At 35.6% G+C, this 18,888-nt stretch overlaps 1 protein-coding gene across 5 annotated transcripts in view; it reads right to left on the reverse strand.

Moving 5' to 3' along the window:
- LOC126812329 (cGMP-dependent protein kinase 1) overlaps positions 1 to 18,888 on the reverse strand; it is a 108,241-nt gene that overhangs the window by 18,785 nt on the left and 70,568 nt on the right. For all 5 annotated transcript variants that reach the window (XM_050538680.2, XM_050538681.2, XM_050538678.2 and 2 more), the window contains exons 2-10: positions 18,293 to 18,459; positions 12,700 to 12,813; positions 5,453 to 5,558; positions 5,097 to 5,160; positions 4,437 to 4,514; positions 3,604 to 3,698; positions 2,576 to 2,647; positions 2,018 to 2,089; positions 1,603 to 1,690 (exon numbers count right to left, since the gene is read on the reverse strand). In XM_050538680.2, the coding sequence (XP_050394637.1) occupies positions 1,603 to 1,690; positions 2,018 to 2,089; positions 2,576 to 2,647; positions 3,604 to 3,698; positions 4,437 to 4,514; positions 5,097 to 5,160; positions 5,453 to 5,558; positions 12,700 to 12,813; positions 18,293 to 18,459 (856 nt within the window). The remainder of the gene's footprint in view (positions 1 to 1,602; positions 1,691 to 2,017; positions 2,090 to 2,575; positions 2,648 to 3,603; positions 3,699 to 4,436; positions 4,515 to 5,096; positions 5,161 to 5,452; positions 5,559 to 12,699; positions 12,814 to 18,292; positions 18,460 to 18,888) is intronic.

Raw genomic sequence — 18,888 nt, forward strand, 5'->3', positions numbered from 1 at the left:
AGAAAATGCTCAAGATCGAACTAAGAATCAAAGCTGTCGTGTCCCAAAGCACTGACAAATCAAATTACTTGTGCTTAACCTAAGCAGAAATGGTCATACCTCAGTTAGGCAAAATTATTGTGTTTCTAAAGGTGTAACGGACAGATAGACAAACAGGCAAACCATCATATCTAACAAAGATATTTCAATCGGTTTCTTAACCATTTTAGAACGCGTCCTAATTTCAATGTCAGTCATTAATTGCTTTAACTATAGTAACCAATATCGTGATCATAATTACGATATCGTTGATATCATTTCCGTCTTACACTAGATGATACAAGATTAACTTTCAGATTGTGAAAACCAAAATCACCGATACACATTAAAGTGAACGACAATTTGAAGTTTTGCTATGGCACGTACTTGTATGAATTGAAATCTGACATGCCATAATTTGATTTGTTATATCTTTGTTATTATACAAAATTGGTTGATGAACATGTTTTTGAAAACTTATATTCCTCTGTATCAATTTTCAGCTTAGTTTGGTGGCTGATTTAATATAATTTGTTCAAAATTTCAGTTTTGGTTTTTTTTTTATGAAATAAGAATTTAATACCAACATCAGTTGAGATTTCAGTTTCTATATTGAGAAACTGCTGAATGTTTAACAGCAGATGTATTTTTATCAGTAACGGAACATCTGTAAGGCGTACGTACAGATCAGACAGACTGGGTGAAATCAAAGATTAAAGAGAAATATTTGTAATTCTTTTCTTATGGTGTTCAAAGGATTGTGATAAATTGAAACTATAACATGCATAAACCTACTGGGATTGACTTGCTACGAGGGCTAAGGTGTTATCATAATACATCTGTTAATTTTGTTAACATGGATTGTTTAAGGCAAATGTTTGGCAGTTAAAAGCAGTCCCATCCCCAATAGGATACAATCTAATTAATGATAACATTAATGGAACCTAGAAAACTCATTCAATTGTAACTTTGATGTATAGGCATGGTCATACATGTTACAATCTATGTACGCGCTTTTTAAAATTAGATTCTATGGTTTATATTAATGGAATTTTTAAAATTTATATAAATGTTTTTGTTGATATGGTGGTTTCTAGGCTATTTTTAGTTAGGAAAGAACAATTACTGTAGGCAGATAGGTATTTAAATTGAATGAGTCACATAATCAAACAATTCAGAAATTCTAATAAAGATATCAATCATAATGGAATTTTAATTTGGGTTTTTTGATCATTATTTGTTATTCTGAGTTTGAAGTGGGATATACAAGTATTTTTAAAACAAATGATGCATATACTAAAATAACCGATTCGAAATGTAGTGTATATTACACTATTACCGTAACGTACTTTATTTATCCCTTTCTTGGGAGAGCCGCGGTGGCTTAGTGCTAACCAGTAGCTCCCGTATACGATCGCGATATGGTCTTTTCATGTTAATAAATGTCTAATTAATAATTTATATAACGTTTCAGGCCTAAATAAAGACCTGCAATATGCAGATTTAGCTCTTGCATAATATATGTTTAAACAAAACATAAATATATATATATTTCAAAGATTAAATTAAAATAAAACTATTTACCAATTCAACTCGACCAAAACCCCCCACTCCTAACGTAGAGAGTACATGCAAATCGCTGAGTTTAATTTTGGCGTACTCGGAATCAATTCTGTAATATAAAAAAAAAACATAAAAAGATAGAAAGGGCATTAAAAAAATGAAATCCATCCGTGAACACTTCAAGAAGTCACTGATTGTAAATAACGAATACTGAAAGCTTGTCTGACTCTAAAATAGAAGTCAGCCATCTAGAAATATTACAACAATTAATAAATCAAACTTTGTCTGTCAGAAGACAAGCACTTTAATTCTCATTTCGTTTCTAACAGGCGACTTTAATCATAAAACGCAAGAGTTGTCAATAATACATTAGCGTTTTAAAGAATAGATTTAGCTAAAAGGGTCTAAGCTAGAAATGTAGAATATTTTTTTTTACCCCAGCTTTTCTTCGTCGTCTTCATAAATTCGTTTGAGATCATCAAGATTGCTTATGAGTTGGGAATATGCTCTGAAACAAAAGATAATTACAATCAAAATAACACTGAAACATAATTAGAACACCTAATAATGTTTTGCAGTACTTATTAAATGAATATGGAGGGATCGACATCCCTAAAAAGAGTAGTAAAGATTGTCATGGATGATTCTTGCCAGCGGAAATATCTTGATTAAAACAGGGATAGAGTCACCATCTTACTAACTGAGTCACATTGTCCCCCGTGCCCCCCACCCCCCTTCCGCTGAACTGATTCAATAGAATAAAATATAACGTTTCCGGTCTTGTCTTACGACCTCTGTTCATCTGCGGGACTATCCTATCTTGCAATTGTCTATTAGGGCCTCTCATAAATATGTTTTAATAAACACAAGTTTTAATGTACTAGAATTCGTTGACACAAGCATAATGGCTGTGTCCATAATCATTTGAATTTAGGTTATTCATAAAAACATATTAGGTTGATTCTACTTTCGTTTATCAATTTAAACTACTCACTCTCGATCGATTGTTAAACAATCAACACCTTCAGCTTCATGTGCTATAATGTTAGCTGTTCGTACATCTTCTCTGAAAAAGAAACAACACATCAAATACAAGATTAATACAAATTAAAGTTATGAAATAATGTATTTTTTGCCTTTAACAAAACCCCCCCACTTATTTGTGGGTTTTTTTTTGACACCACATTTTACGTAACAAAAATATAAGTGGGTAGTGTGTACATTAAATTGATTTAATAAAGAGAAGATTCATAATTTGATCATTTTCTTGACGTGTAAAATATCACCGAGTTGACGTAGCTAAATAAATATTTCACTTATAAATAAACCTGTAAATCATCAATAAATCAACTGCTCTTGTATAACGGTATTCAGTAATAGATGATATAAGTATCAATAATCCGCTTTTAGTCTAATTAAATCAACAGGTGTTGAAATAAATAATTCATACATAATAAAGGGACATTAGCCATATGTACAATTCGAATAAAGAAACGTGTTTGGTTGCCAACTGGCTATTTTATATCCAATGTCCGCGATTTGGAACGATAAGCAATATAATTCATTATTTAAAATGCATTATAGATCCAAGTGGTATCAGAATACAGATGACAAGGTTTAAGACCCCTTTAAATATAAAACTATCACAGGCCAGTACCTTATAACTTGATGAAAACCAGGAAGTAATTCGAAAGTCAAAGTTCAATGAAACACTCAAAGTGATACACACGTTGCTTCATGACAAAATTTCAAATAGATTGAAAATTTTGCTGCTAGAACGTTCAAAACATTCCACAAGGACAATAACTTTGGCAGTAATCATCAGAAATCGACGCAATTAAACCGGAGTCTTGGCGAGATTAAAGCAAACAACGGATAGTCATTTCGAATGTAGTCTCAAGAGTGGTGACAAGATATAATCAAGATGACAGAGAAAAAACAATAAAACGACACTGCATTCGTATTTGTTCAGAAGAAGTACCTATAAAAACAATAAAGAAAATGGGATTTGTAAATACGTACCCCTGTAAGGCACGTTCACCGAAGAAGTCTCCTTTCTGTAAATATCTCATAGTAACTTCATCTTGTGATTTAGAGCTGCGTTTTGTTACACGCACCTAGAATTTAAACAATATAATTTGACATTTTACAAAAGACACCAATGTGTAAGCAGAAACATGAACAGTCAAGAAAGTAAATTACACTGAAAAAGTGGATAGTTTAATACGAATGACGTACAGAGAGAGAGAGAGAGAGAGAGAGAGAGAGAGAGAGAGAGAAAGAGAAATGGGGTTTAACGTCCACTCGACACAAACTAGGTCATTTCGGGACTAACACATGGTTCAATTTTATTTCAATAATTCGCTTGCGCGTAGGGGTCTTTAGCAGTGGGAGGAAACCGGGGGACCCGGAGAAAACCCACGAGGTTGGACAGGCAACCCTAATCCTTGTCACGTACAACCTGTGAATCGAAACCCTGCCAGTTGACTCAATGACAGACCGTATGATACAGCGCGTGCGTGCTAACCATTCGGCCATCCAACCCCCCAATGACGTACACTTATGTTTAATATTACACAAAGTGTATATATGTACCTGTTAGTAATTCCCCTTTGTTGTTTTCGTTTAATCAAGATGGGATATCGACTTTCGTTTGTTGTTTTGTCGACTAAGTAAAACAATTTTTGAAACAGAACTAATAACAGTTCCAGATGAATTTTAGACATTTCTTTCATCTGACAATATAACATCTACAAATTACCATTTTTTTGTGAATTAGCACTTGGTTGTGGTATGGCAGGAATGTAAACAGGGTGAGAAGGGAAGGTAATATATAAGTAGTGTGAGGTACTTACCTTGCCTTTTGCTATAATATAGAATGTATCACCTCTAGCACCTTGTCGTATAATATATTCACCATTATTATAATGAGCCTAGAAATAGAGAACACAATATACATAATATACAAATAAAAGCTTCTAAGCCAATTATAGTGTCAAAGAATTAGAATCATTCTAATTCCATGGCAGTACGCCTACATAGTCATTCTACAGATTAATCGGAAAAGACAAAATTTGGGGAAATAGTATGTGAATTTCCAAACCAAAAATTATGTCAGAACGACTGATATTCATAATACTGAAGTGGTATGCGGTGTTCTGAATTGAGAAAGTTGTAACCATACCCCGTGTCGTCCGCGCCTGTCAGGAAAACATTTTAGCGTTGCTGCTATGGAAAATATATTAGCAATATTTCTTTTAAAATACAATTCTCACTCTATAGTTGGATATACTTAACGGTATTTCGGATGTGGATAGTCTCACTCTGCAGCTAGAAAGTCAACACAATTATACAAGCTCTAGCATGATGGTTTAGCAGAGAAATGTAGTTCTCCAAAGCCAGTGGCTGTAGTATGATATATAGCAAATATGCGGGAAATCACCCCTTGATGCTACTTGATGCCTTCAAGCCATAAAGATTATTTCATAATTGCTATTATTAATGACGTAACTTACCTCTTCTAAAACATCAGCTATTTTACCAAGTGTTTCTTCTGGAAGACCGTCGAATGTAGGAACGCTAAAAATAAATTAACAAAACTAATTACAATTTATAGTATATCAAAAAATGTAACGATCTTTAAATACAATAACTGCGTTGCCAATTACGATAAATTTAATTAAGGAAGAGATCGAATGACACGAATTTAATGGGTTTCAAACATCTTCTGCCTTTCTAAATTGAATGCTAATACAAATCAGTTAAAAATTTGGTAAAATCTTAGTAAAGAGAATCGATTAAACTGTATGGTTGTGAAATGAAGAGAAAACAGATTGGAAATATAACCACACTAACAGCGTCTCCATATTACCTGCGTAAAAATTCAAGGTGTTCAGAATGTCTTAGGAGACCAGTTCGCATCATTATACTCTGGAAACATGGTCGATCTACAGCCCACAGTTTACATGCTTGCAAAGCTGAAAACATACAATTGCACTTTCAATTTCGTTGTTTATATTCATTTTAAAAGATAAAACATTTAAAAAAAATTGTTTATGGACCGGTCAATCTCAATAACACTAGCTGATTATTATTTAATTTTAATCAATAACGGGCACACGTTCTTGAATGAGCTAATCGGTATTTTTTATTTCGATTAAGCACATGTGTACGTTCTTGATTCGAGCTAGTCGGTATTTTTATTTCAATTACACACGAGCGTTCGTTCTTGATTCGGGCTAATAGGTATTTTGATTTCAATTAATAACGGGCATACGTTCCTGATTCAGTTAGTATGTCTACTTATTTCGATGAAAAGGGCATCTTTTTCACTTAAGCTGGGTTACCGGAAGTAAGTCAGTTTACAAATTTTAGTTGTATCTTTGGAGTTAACTGTCAACTGTTTGGATAGGAATGGGTTATAATAATCGCACCACTGGCTTAACCTACGAAGTATACAAATGGAGAAATATTTTCACCCAATAAAGCAAACACATACAATTCTGATCTCATTTTAAATTTGGAACCCGATCGCATGTCTTTTTAGGTCAACTAAACGGAAATGCATTCATTATCCAGTTTGATCTAGTCGATCAACAGAAAAATCATTATGATACGTTGATTTCTCAGTGTAGCGTGATGAAGCGTAGCGAGTTGATTAAATGCATTGATTACAGAAAAGTAATTAGTGTGCACGCAATGCTGTTTGAAATTGGGAACAAGCTTTTTTGTTATTATGAATCATTGTATGTAAATTTTTTGTGATTGATTTTTAGTCGCAGAATTCTAATACTTGGAACCGAATTAGTCAAATATCGGCAGTAGTGTATACTAGTAGATTAAATACAAAACTTGCTGCTCTGGGGAGATAAAAGATATCTTTCTTCGAATACAAAGTAAAATGTTATACGATGTTTGCTTTATCCCCCTTTTATCGTACGTCTGATTTATATCTGAATCGTATAGCTAACAGAGCATGTCTTATTATTGCCCCTTAAGGTACAAACTTAGGCTTTATCTTGCTGAAATTTTGTTTGGAAGTATCAGTATGTACTTTTAGTCCTCTATTGGTTTTCTCTCTGCCCGTCGGCCTGATCGTCTCTCCTTCATTTCTATTTTCCGAAGAAAAAAACCCATTGGAAACCTTTAATTTGTTACTGAGTTATGGCCCTTTGTTGATCAAAACTGGAAGAAAATTATGTTTTACGGAGACAGTTTAGCTTAAACTTTGAGGTATTTGAATTGAAATTTAGTAGAATTACAAAGTAGAGTTAAGGACCAATTCAGAGAAAACTCAATTTTGCATATCCACAGAAATGTATTCGCACTATAAGTCTATTATAGATGAATGTATATATGTTTTAATCGATACTCTCAAAATACTTGTTTCCCTTTGTCTATTCAAGACGCACTTGTTGTATGGCAGACTTTGCTTTAAATATCACCACCCACACTTCCTAAAGATTGTGTTTGGGTAATGATTATATAATGTTTACAAGGTATTACGTACCATCCGAACGACTAGAACAGAGAGAGAGAGAGAGAAATGGGGTTTAACGTCCACTCGACACAAACTAGGTCATTTCGGGACTAACATATTGTTTTAATTTTATTTACACAATTCGCTTGCGCGTAGGGGTCTTTAGCAGTGGGAGGAAACACGACTAGAACACTTTCCTGGATTATGGCGATATCCCTGAGAAGTGCTACCATGGCCCCCATTATCATTATAAAGTGTAAGCCCAATAATGCGCTCTAAACGAGAATGTTGCATTATATTCATTTCAGAATGTTAACCAATTAAATACAAACTCTAACTTGACAGATGTGTAAAAGGCATCATACGACGAGATTAATGGGTCAACAAAATAGTCTATAATCAGTATAAAAAACAAAACATTGCAACCAAATGACTGCAGTTTCGTTAGCCTTTTCTTTTCAAATTTGAATATATTACATATATAAGTTTAATCATTCGTGTATAAACAAGAACGTGGTATATTTACAATACATGTCTAATCTAATTATACATAATGTTCTAATCCGTGCTAACTTGTTAGCTAAAGGCGTGCAGCTAATCGAAATACTTGAACTGAAAAAAATCGACTTCTTTAATTCCGTTTGACAGTTGATTGGCACAAAAGTGACCCTTTAAATTGCGAAGTTACGCAAATTACTTGTCTGTTCACGCTACATGTTAAGAGGAAATCCATTTCTTGCTTTTGGCACTAATTCACTTTAACTTTTGTGTAATCTTAAATAACATTTATTTGATCAATCTCTTTATCGAAAATCAGCATTGCTTAAAGATTATTTCTCGAGTTATTGACCTTGCTTTTAAAACTTAGAAGGGTTTAATAAGTAAATAATACTGAAATCGAAGAACCTGGTGTAAAAATTCTACAGTTCAGGTAACCTTTCATCTATCCATGACTCAGTTAATAGGCATTTTGTCAGATCCCAATGATTTTTCTGCAATTGGGTGTTATTCATGACTATAGACCCTATACATTATTTACAAAAATGGCTCATTTGTTTTCAGCTATTCGGATATGGCAGCATACACTTTCACAATTCCACGACGAATTTTTCTGACGTTTTCATAACTAATTGGAATTATCCAATACCACGTATGTCAAAATTCAGAATGCACATTTAGTAACCAACTTTTGTATTGTGATTCTAGTTAACTAACGTGCAGTTAACTACAAATTGTGTTTTGAACACTACAATGTCCCTAATGACCACCGTTCTGCCATTAAGCCTAATATCGACTTCAAATTCAATAAGCCAGTACAAGGATAATTCGTTGGCGAGGTGGATTATATCTCGAGAATATATTCTCTTGCGATACGAGTTCATTTTGCACACGTAAACTCCGGCATTGATTCCAGAAATTCCATTGTCCACGAGGAAGCAGAAATAACGCCATGATCTAATAGCCGAACCGAGCTGAATCTTAACCCGCGTCTTTTGGTGTGCCAATTCTGACTGATGTTCGCTAGAGATCAAATTAATGGCATAAAGTTATTTTCGTAAAATCATTTGTCTCTTGCATGGCAATTGTAACTTGTATTAAGGAGGCACGCTCTTTCAGGATAAGCGTTAGAATCAAACAATAATTTAATTCCAGTGTGCTTAAACTTGCTATATGATGCTTTATTTCTCGTACCATTAGATGGAACCTATTTTACGTGTCATTGCTCTTTTAGCGGATATCATCCACTACCATTGTTGCCATGGACGCTTAATGGCATCATAAATTTTAATTAGGCATATGTAATTTGTCAGTGGTTTCCATAAAACATGATATTTCAAACAAGAATTCCATTGATCTCATAGAAAATATCCAGTCTATGATCAATAGAAGGGGAGAAGAAATGTTAATATTGGTATCCAGCATAAAACAAGATTGTCTGTCTGCTTCCAGTAAAACCTTATTTAGATGTTTCTGCAACTTACAATCAAATCAATAGCTTGCCTATCATTTAAGATTTTAATTTGTGTTCCAATCTTTGTTTGGTCATTTAACATTCAGATAGTTTTATACCCCTTTAGGATAATTTTAATATATATTTTCCAACAAATCCAATCGAGCAAGTTTTATAAAAGATCTACTGTAAACACTGACCCAAAAATGTGAACGCGAAGACACACGTTAGCAATCCAAGATTGCTGAACAACCCAACGACGTTTTAAAACACAATTCAGAACTTGGCCCCGTATCATGCTCACAAGATTTCATATGTCCGAAGGAAAATAGAGAGATAGGGATACAATATGTAATTGGTAGGGTTTTGTCTACCATGTAAGAAATTTGAAAGTAATGTAGTGTGTAGGGCCCTCACAAGAAAAATTAGACTGACTGACAATCTGCTGATGGAAACGGTGAACACATCATACGTTCACATTAAATGTGTCTTTATATAAAAAGTACAAAAGAAAGTGTTCGCGAATTGAATCTCACAAATGAATTAGAACCGGTATCAGGTGTTCTATAAATGGATACATCGAGCGATAAAATGGTAGAAATTGATTCAAAAGATGTATCTGGAGAATGAATTATCACAAGTATTTCTAGTGTCGCGTAAATAAGCTCAATTAAAAGGGAAATATCGACATGTTTATTATGATTGATGTACTGGTATGTCGATATCAAATATTAGATATTGATATTACGTAATTCAATAAGTTGATGGTAAACTCTGAAATATCGACACTTAATAAGATGATAGAGTTGAGTAACATTAAGAGTATATAGAATGACATATAAAACAAACATTGTCTACAGCTATAATGCTTTTCTGCCATTGACATAAGAGTATAGATTTTCACTAAATGTCGGGTAGTTAATGGTGTAAATCAGGATGATTGATTGAAGGCTGGCTCTTGAAAGACTAGCCGAAACATCTGTATATCTCTCATCAAAAATATTACACTTGTATTACATCTGTATGAAATCAGAAACAAGCACCGAGCCTAGGGATCTTTTTATAGGAAAGGAAAAATAAACCACCAAAATTTACAATTAATTCAGATATGAAATACATTTTCCGAAAATTAGCTTGTAATAAATATTTTATTGATTTCAAATCTCAAATGGTCATATTTGAGGGCCTTCTTCTCCTCAGGGAGTAACGGTCTAAATCGGGTTTCCAATAGATAAATGATGAAATATTAAATACCCCAGACCGTATCAGTAGATCCGTTATTGTGAAACGTCACAGTTGCTCAGACGTTCCTGTCGGTGAACATTCCACCGTGCATACCATAACGCGCTAGCCGCGTATCATTTCGGAAATCATAATACTAAGGAATCTGACTAAATTATCTTTTAATTTGTACTTTATAATTTGTTTAAAAAGAAAATACGATACGAGAAATGAATGTCTGTATTTGAATGAGACTAAATGCAAGTGGTTGATTACTATTCTACTCTTAGTAGACTGGCAAATTAAGTATCAGGCATTAAAGAAACCCAATTTGTATTGGCTCGGTTACTGATGTGACTCAGTTCCTTGTTATATATCTATCTAGTTCCCTGTTTGACTAAGCTTGAATATCCACCAGGTAAGGCATAGTGTTAAAACAGATTCTAATATTGCTCCTCTATTTTATAGCAACCGGGATTCGATTTATCGGTTTGTTTCACCATTGTCTATATATCAAGCAGTCTTCAAGAGAGCTTGTCGTCACCCCAACTATTCATATATAAGTATAAATGAATCTTATTTATTCAAATATATTTTTTTATTTATTATAAGGCTATTTGAGTACTTTATTATATATTATTTATGCTTACCAAAGTACATAACCAGAAAAGATAAGGTAAGGTGCAAATCCGCGTACCGATTCAAACGGCAGGGTAAAAATATTTTGTTAGCCAGTTCAGATTCAAAAATCGCTTGAATATACTTTCCATTTCAACGATTTTTCCGCGTATATACACAATAAGGAATAGGTATTTTCTTTCAAAGAAATGGATTTTAGAATATGACTCCACCAGAAAACGCATCGATAATACAAGAAACTTGCTTTTTATTCCGACAAAAATCTATTGATTTGCATTTAAAGATTAGTTTAAAATCGAATTTTCCCAAACGTATTATTAGTGAATTATATCTATCAACAATACTTTATCATTCTTCCCTCCCAGTGGAATTTAAAATAACGGCGGTTAGAATGTTCGATAAAATGTACTTTTTAGCCAATTCTCTAATATAACCAAAGAGAGGTCTAATCTTAATAGGTTACAGAACAGAAATATGGGCACAACAGCCTATAACAACTTTTATTGCACACTTGTTGTTATAAAAAAGATAAAGACTTTTCCGGCACGCGAGAAAATATATTAGGGTCCAATTCAAACTTAAATAAAGGGCAACTGTGGTGACATTCTAAAAGAATAATTACAATGAAGGTCAGGGAACAATGTACACTGGAATTATCGGTATTTTAGTCAACTTTGAAAATTCTACTTCGGAAACCATCATTGATTATGATCTATAGACAAGTTTTCGTGGTTCAATACGAGACTGTCAATCTATTACCATTGCCCAGAAAACGTTAACACCACCAAGATCCATTCATTTTATTTGATAGTTTTCTGATGGCTTACAATGTCCATGATTAGACTCGTTGGTGTGATTGTCCTAAGATTGTTTTGGTTAAGTTTCTTTTAAGACAACTGCATACTATCATGTGTTCTTACATACCCTTCATAGCGCACACTTTTTATTAATTTAGATCATTTCATTCACAGTATTTGTAAATGAAGCCTATATAAAAATAAATCAATAAAGATCGCTATTGATAGGCAGACGTTTCCGTACACAAGAGTTTGATTGCGTAAATCAGACACGCTGCTACCCCCATATCATATCAAAGGGCAATAAATAACTTCTTTGTGTTGCATAAAACCTCGAACTTAGCTAACCGCACGACTCTCATGGTTATATACTAAACAGCAAAAGAAACGTCAGGCTGGTATATTATTCTGAATAGACGCATTGCATAAAATTGCGTAATGTCTAGGAATTGTGATGAATTAATCACTAATATGTCAACACACTGTTCACAAAAATTTGCTTTGATCCATTTAGTAAGTTGTTTTCTAGAATGATTTGATTAAAGTGCCTCTCTGATTTTGAAATAGTACTGACTTTTTTTTTGTTGTTTAGTATAGTTGAAGCTACTTTTGACACCAAAGAATGACAAGTATTCCGATTGTTGCAGATGAGAACTACTTCATATCGAACCGAAACGTACGGGGGGACAACGTTAACCACAGAGTCAAGGTTATGCTGGCATGCAACGAAATATGCCTACGACAGCTAACTCGTCCGAAGTACACAATGGTCATCATTTTGGAGAACAGGGAGACAACGATGCTTACGGGAGGAAAGTGCATTTGTAGCACACGTACCTGTAGTGTCCAAATTATCTTGACTATAAAAATTGGCTCTTTTAAAAGACAACACTTCCACCATTAGTGCAGTTTTATATTAGACGTTCGTGTCTACCACATGATCCCCAATACTGGGTCTCTTACCAACTAATACTTAGTACTTAATGGTCAGACATCAAAACATAAAAGTAGCCATTCAAACTTAAACTCACCTTTAACAGTAGCTGTTCTAGTACAATTATATAAGATGGCTAATTCTCCAAACACCTTGCCTGGTGACATGGTGCATAGTTTTTGACCATCTTTTGTTACTTCTACTTTGCCATCTAAAATAGAAAAAAATGATATCGGGCCTTTCAAATTAAAGTTCCAGTCTGAAAAAAAACTCCCTCATTACGGTAGCAACCCGTTTTCTATGTGTATTAAGCTAACACAAAATGACACCTTTAGTTTGTTTTCCTGGAAGAGAAAGCAGTTGTTTCATACTTATACAAGAAGAGGATTACAGAATTCTGAATCCACGGTTGAAACGGGTCCAAGTCCATATTAAGTAGTATCAACCCCATTCTATGCGAATAGGTTTTATTGAAAGGCAAATTGAATGTATCTACAATGACGTATTTAGATTTGTAAATAAGAACACTTGGTTTTGGAATATGGTCTGAGCCCAATGGGACGTCATTTGCATACAGCGAGGTTGTACGGACGCTACCGACGCTACTACTAATATAGTAGTAGTAGTCTTAGTCGTATAATTCTGGTAGTGACTTTAATTATTACGTTGCGTTTTAAACATGTAAAATAGAGAAATGGCGGAAGCAGGTGAAGAGGATTTAATAAGCTCTTAGTTTAAAGACACATACATATGGTGTCGGGTTCTTCTACTTATATTACATCTTACTGTCATTCTAGATGAATCGTTTTGGCAGACAAATAAAGCCAACTTTTACATTTAATGGGCAGACAACAAATAAAGTAATCGTTTGATATCTCAATAGTCTAATTGGAGAAAACAGCCCCCACCGCTACACACACAGCATTCCTTTTCTGAAGCAAGTTATCTGCATATCATCTATAGAAAATATAAAAGCAAACTCAATCCAATGATATGTTAATGATATAGTTCACACCTAGTTATTTTCTGCAATCTTCCGTTATTGCCGTGAAAAACAGTTTTAAAACCTTTATACGAAGAATCTACTTTAAGATGTTAAAGAATGTGTTATAGGTTCCTGCTTAGAATAGAACAAAATGTTTAAGTGTTGCGTTTCATCGTAGAACAGCGATTTTCCATTATATAGGCTTTAAATATATTTTAATCAATATAGAACAATAGTGTGTCGTTGAAAAAAAATAACACGAATGTACTTTACTAGCATCTTGACATTGCACAAGTCGTTTTCATTGTTTGGTTCACAATGGGTTCTAAAATTTTATGAATACAATTGTAGTAAGTATTTGTTTGAATGACAATTAAAACATTACAAAGTCAAAAGAAAGCATGACAACGGACTTTTATCTTCTAACAAATACATTCTCCTTTTAAAGTTGCTTTAAATTAAAATTTGAAAGCATTCTGTATAGAGATATTTCGAATATATACTATTCAAAAAAAGTAGGGGATATTTGATTTTTAAGTGTTATTAAAGTCACCTAATGAAACTGACGAAGAAACAAATGACAAAATGAAATGAAGTTCACATTCATCGATTTATTCCAAGACTGACCATTATAAGGGTAAAATGATACCCGGGGTCAAACAGCAAAGTTACCACAGCATCACAACCAAGTCAGTAACGGGTAAATCCTCCTCTGTTTGCCAAACAATCATTGATCCGACGTGGCATACTCCTAATGAGACGTCTAAGGTCATTTTGGTCCAGATTGTCCCATTCCTGTCGCAACGCAGCAGCAAGTTCTTGGACATTGGCAGGACGTTGTTGACGTTGACGTAACCTCTGTCCAAGCATGTCCCAGACATGCTCGATGGGGGAGAGGTCGGGACTCAGTGCTGGCCAAGGTAATGTGGTGATGTTCTGTTGTTGGAGGTAACCTGTAACGATCCTGGCCCTGTGACATCTTGCGTTGTCATCCTGGAAGATGATACGGCGGCCATGACGTCGTGCGAACGGCACAACATGGACTGCCAAGATGTTGTCCCGGTAGTACTGGCCTGTAACACGCCCTGCAACAACATGTAAAGCCGTTCTTCCAGCAACAGTGATGCCTCCCCACACCATAACTGAACCACCCCCAAATCGATCATGTCTGATGACGTTAACGTCTTGGAAGCGCTCGTTTCGACGACGCCACACCCTCCTACGTCTGTCCAAAAAATCAACAGTGAACCTTGACTCATCTGAAAACATCACATTGCTCCAGCGTCGATTATCCCAGTGTTGACGATCCCTACACCAACGACGTCTTGCCCGAATGTGATGATCTCTCAAACAAGGGATCACGCGAGGACGTCGGGCGCGAAGGTGACCCCTATGCAGTCGATTCCGAATTGTCTGGCCACTCACTCTCACACCAGTGTCTGTTTGAAGACGAGCGCTGATCTGATTTGCTGTGATGACACGATTTCTCAAGGCCAAGGTACAGATAAATCGATCCTGGGCTTGAGTTGTCGCCCTTGGTCGACCTGAGCGTGGTCTGTCCTGTACAGATTGTGTATCACGGTATCTGGACCATAGTCTGCTTATGACAGACTGAGAAACATTCATCGTCCGCGCCACAACCGCCTGTGTTGTGCCGATCTGTAGCATGCCAAGGGCACGTAACCTTTCATTTTGGGTAACCGACGCATATCAAAATTTGTTTTCTGGTCACTAAAACAATTAAACTGATGTTTCCACCCTGGAATTCAATGCCACAATGACTGTAACATTCAAAGTCAGAGTCGTGCAAATTTTGGGTTGGACCCCCATGATGATCCCAAGCATCACCTGCATTCCATGCGGTAGCTATTGGTGCGTTTGGGCGTCACATGTAACTGGAAATGTTTCTTCTGTTAGGTTCTATAGTGACTTTTTTCGTAGTCATTTGCATATTTTAGTATTATGCCCCCAAAATCAAATAATCCCTAGATTAAGTACCAGGCATGATAATTTAGTGGGTTAAATCTTTGCAATTAAAATCGTGGCAGGTTGGAATGTGTAACCTGAATAGGGTTAATCTGAAACAACACCCATTCCATGTGACATCGCCCCTTGTCGCAGCACCAATCTTAGCATACCTACCCTAAATCCATGTTCGTTAGTCGCGAAGGGTTATTAGTAATCGTTCAAATTGTTTGAGTGTTCGACCGCCACAATTTCCTACATTTTGTATCTTGTGCCCCGTGAAACTACTAGTACTTGATTGCAGGTCTATAAAATGTATTGTTAATTGCTAAATTCTAATTAGTGACGTTCTAAAATTACAAATGATTCATGAAACAAGTGGCCAAAGGGAGTCGACTTAATCCTCCATTAGTTAGGAATATATGCGTGGATTGTTGGTTTTGCTTAGTGAGAATAAAAATTCCTAAAACCTTTTTATCATTGACAATTAACCCTTATTTAAAACACCATAAATGACATATTATAATGTATTAAACAATTTTGTTTTCAAACAATATTCCCCCTTTAGCTGCTCCTGTCCACCCCATTATTTAATCAGATCTGAATAAGGATCACACAGTCAACATATCAGTCAGTTTTGGGCGTAATCTATTAAGTGGCTTGGGAAAAAACGGTAAAAATATCAAAATAGACTCCTTCTGGGATCTCTGGCACTGCCACTTTGTGTGGCCAATTACCTTTATGTTTATCTATATCAATTTAAAAAGAAAAACATAAAAAAAAAATCTTGTCTATATTATATACTCTTCAAAAAAAGTAGGGGATATTCAGAAACAATACAAAACTGCAGAAATGCACTGCTGTTTTTATTAGAGATAACCAGTGTATCTTACAGTTCATATGGGCGGCTTATCTGACGGCCCCATTTCACTCGCAAAGAGATACTGTCAAAAGTGAAAATGGACGTTTTTGATTTTTGTCTTAATATTATGAGTAATTGCTCCACTGATCCTCAAACATTCAGCAATTCGTCGTGGCATGCTCCTAATCAACCGTCCAATCACGATTTTGGGCAATCTGACCCACTCTCTTGCAGTGCCACGGCCAATTCTTGCAGTGTTGTCAGTTGACGTTGACGTCGACGAACACGTCTCCAGACATGCTCTATAGGGGAATGGTCAGGACTCATGACTGGCCAAGGCATATGGACAATATGGTGACGCTAGAGGTATTCATTCACGAAACGAGCGCGGTGGTCACGAGCATTATCATCTTGAAAGATGAAACGTCGACCTGCACGTTGAGCAAAGGGCAGAACTATCGGTGCCAGGATGTGGTCACGGTAGTACACACCAGTGACCCTTCCTTGAACAATATGCAAGTCAATTCTGCCAGTCAAGGTGATTCATCCCCACACCATAACAGACCCACACCCGAATCTGTCATGCTGTCTGACGTTAACGTTAATGTCTGACGTTAACGTTAGCATGACGCTCATTTACACGCCTCCAAACGCGAGCACGCCTATCGGTGAAATCCAGAGTAAATCTGGACTCATCTGAGAACATTACACGCGCCCATCGACGATTACCCCAATTTCTACGCTGCCTACACCATTGTTGCCTGTTTGCCATGTGCTGGCGAGTTAATGGAGGCACAACACGCGGTCGTCGCGCATGCAAATGGGCTGCATGTAGCCGATTTCCAATCGTTTGGGGTGTAAGTCGAATTCCTGTAACTTGGTACAAGTTTTCAGAAAGCTGATTGGCCGTTTGTCGTCGATTTTGCAGGACCTGTGTACGAATGTATCGATCATGGGCTTGTGTAGTGGCTCTAGGACGACATGAACGAGGTCTATGATCAACGTTGTGTGTTTGTTGGTACCGGTTCCACAGTCTGGTGATCACAGACTGTGACACATTAAGCATGTTGGCTACTGCTCGCTGTGTAGAACCCATTTGAAGCATGCCAATAGCACGTAGGCGTTCATCATGTTGAAGACGTCTCATTGCAAATTAAACGTAACACACTAAATCAAAGCTACGCTAAACATTAAATCTTATGCAAGAACCGATAGGAAAGCAAACATGGATAGGATAAACCCGCGGCAGTTTTCATCAACCCTATTTTGAAGTGTCAAATTTGACAATGAACCCCTCACACGTGTATGGCGCTATTGCGTGTCGCACTTGCAGCTCATTGGTTCTGTTGGGGCGATAAGTTCTTCATCTGTGAACATACTCTCAAAGCATGTTAAGTGTCCAGGACTATTTATCATATCACAACCTGCATAGATATTTGCATTTCAATATCCCCTACTTTTTTTGAAGAGTATATGATGTCTATTGGTTCAACATAATGTAATTGGTTTTGTTTATTTGTTCAATGCATGACAATATTATCTGAAGTAATCTTGACAAGCATTATCAAATCTATAAAAGTTGGTTGAATCAAGACTTAATGCCCCACCTGATCCCTATGCCGTCAAGGGCATTTATTTAAGTAAATCTGAATAACCCCCACCAATCAACATATTTACAAATTTTGGTGGTAATCCATTGATTCGGCCTGAATTCGAAGTAGGAAACGTACATTTGTTTGGGGCCAAGCAACTTAAATTAGAATGAAGACAATCCGTTCCAAATACCAACCGAAATTTATGAGAAGAAAATCACTAATTATACAAACAGACGGACAAAATGTGGAAAAGGGGTCTAAAACAAAAGCAAATGTGTCTTACCTTCCATAACGTAGACCAGAGAACCGACATCTCCTTCTTTTATTATGATACTGTCTTTAGTAAACTCTACCGGATACATACATTCAACAATTTCTCTAATCTGACCCATATCTAAATTCTTCATAAAATCATTGTCTAAAATAGCCTGTCGTATTAATTCTTTAGAACTGAAAAAAATAGAAACATAAAACGCCATTATCATCTTGATAGGGAAAACACTTAGACATATCGATGTATATCTTTGATAAAAGAAATGAGTGCAACCCCATTTAATCAAATAATAAATCAGATTTTAATCGGTCCAAAGGTGTTCCGGTAAGAAAGGTTAAAAGGGTGTTTGTAGGTAAATTAAATTTATCCCTAGCACAAACGGACCATCTTGACCATGGCTACTGTATAGTATAAATGTGTGTCAGATTATCATGTAGGTGTTAAAGATGCATTATGTTAGAGCTAAATTTGTCTAATGCCTATCTTTTGTTTGGCGTCAAATGTTGTAAAATTCATTAATTAGACATTTATTCACATGTCAAGCCCATAATCTACGCTCTAGAACATCGGGTGGTTTTGAATTTCAACGGATTTAAACACGATTG

Source organism: Patella vulgata, chromosome 2 (assembly GCF_932274485.2).
Source record: "Patella vulgata chromosome 2, xgPatVulg1.2, whole genome shotgun sequence".
Taxonomy (NCBI): domain Eukaryota; kingdom Metazoa; phylum Mollusca; class Gastropoda; family Patellidae; genus Patella; species Patella vulgata.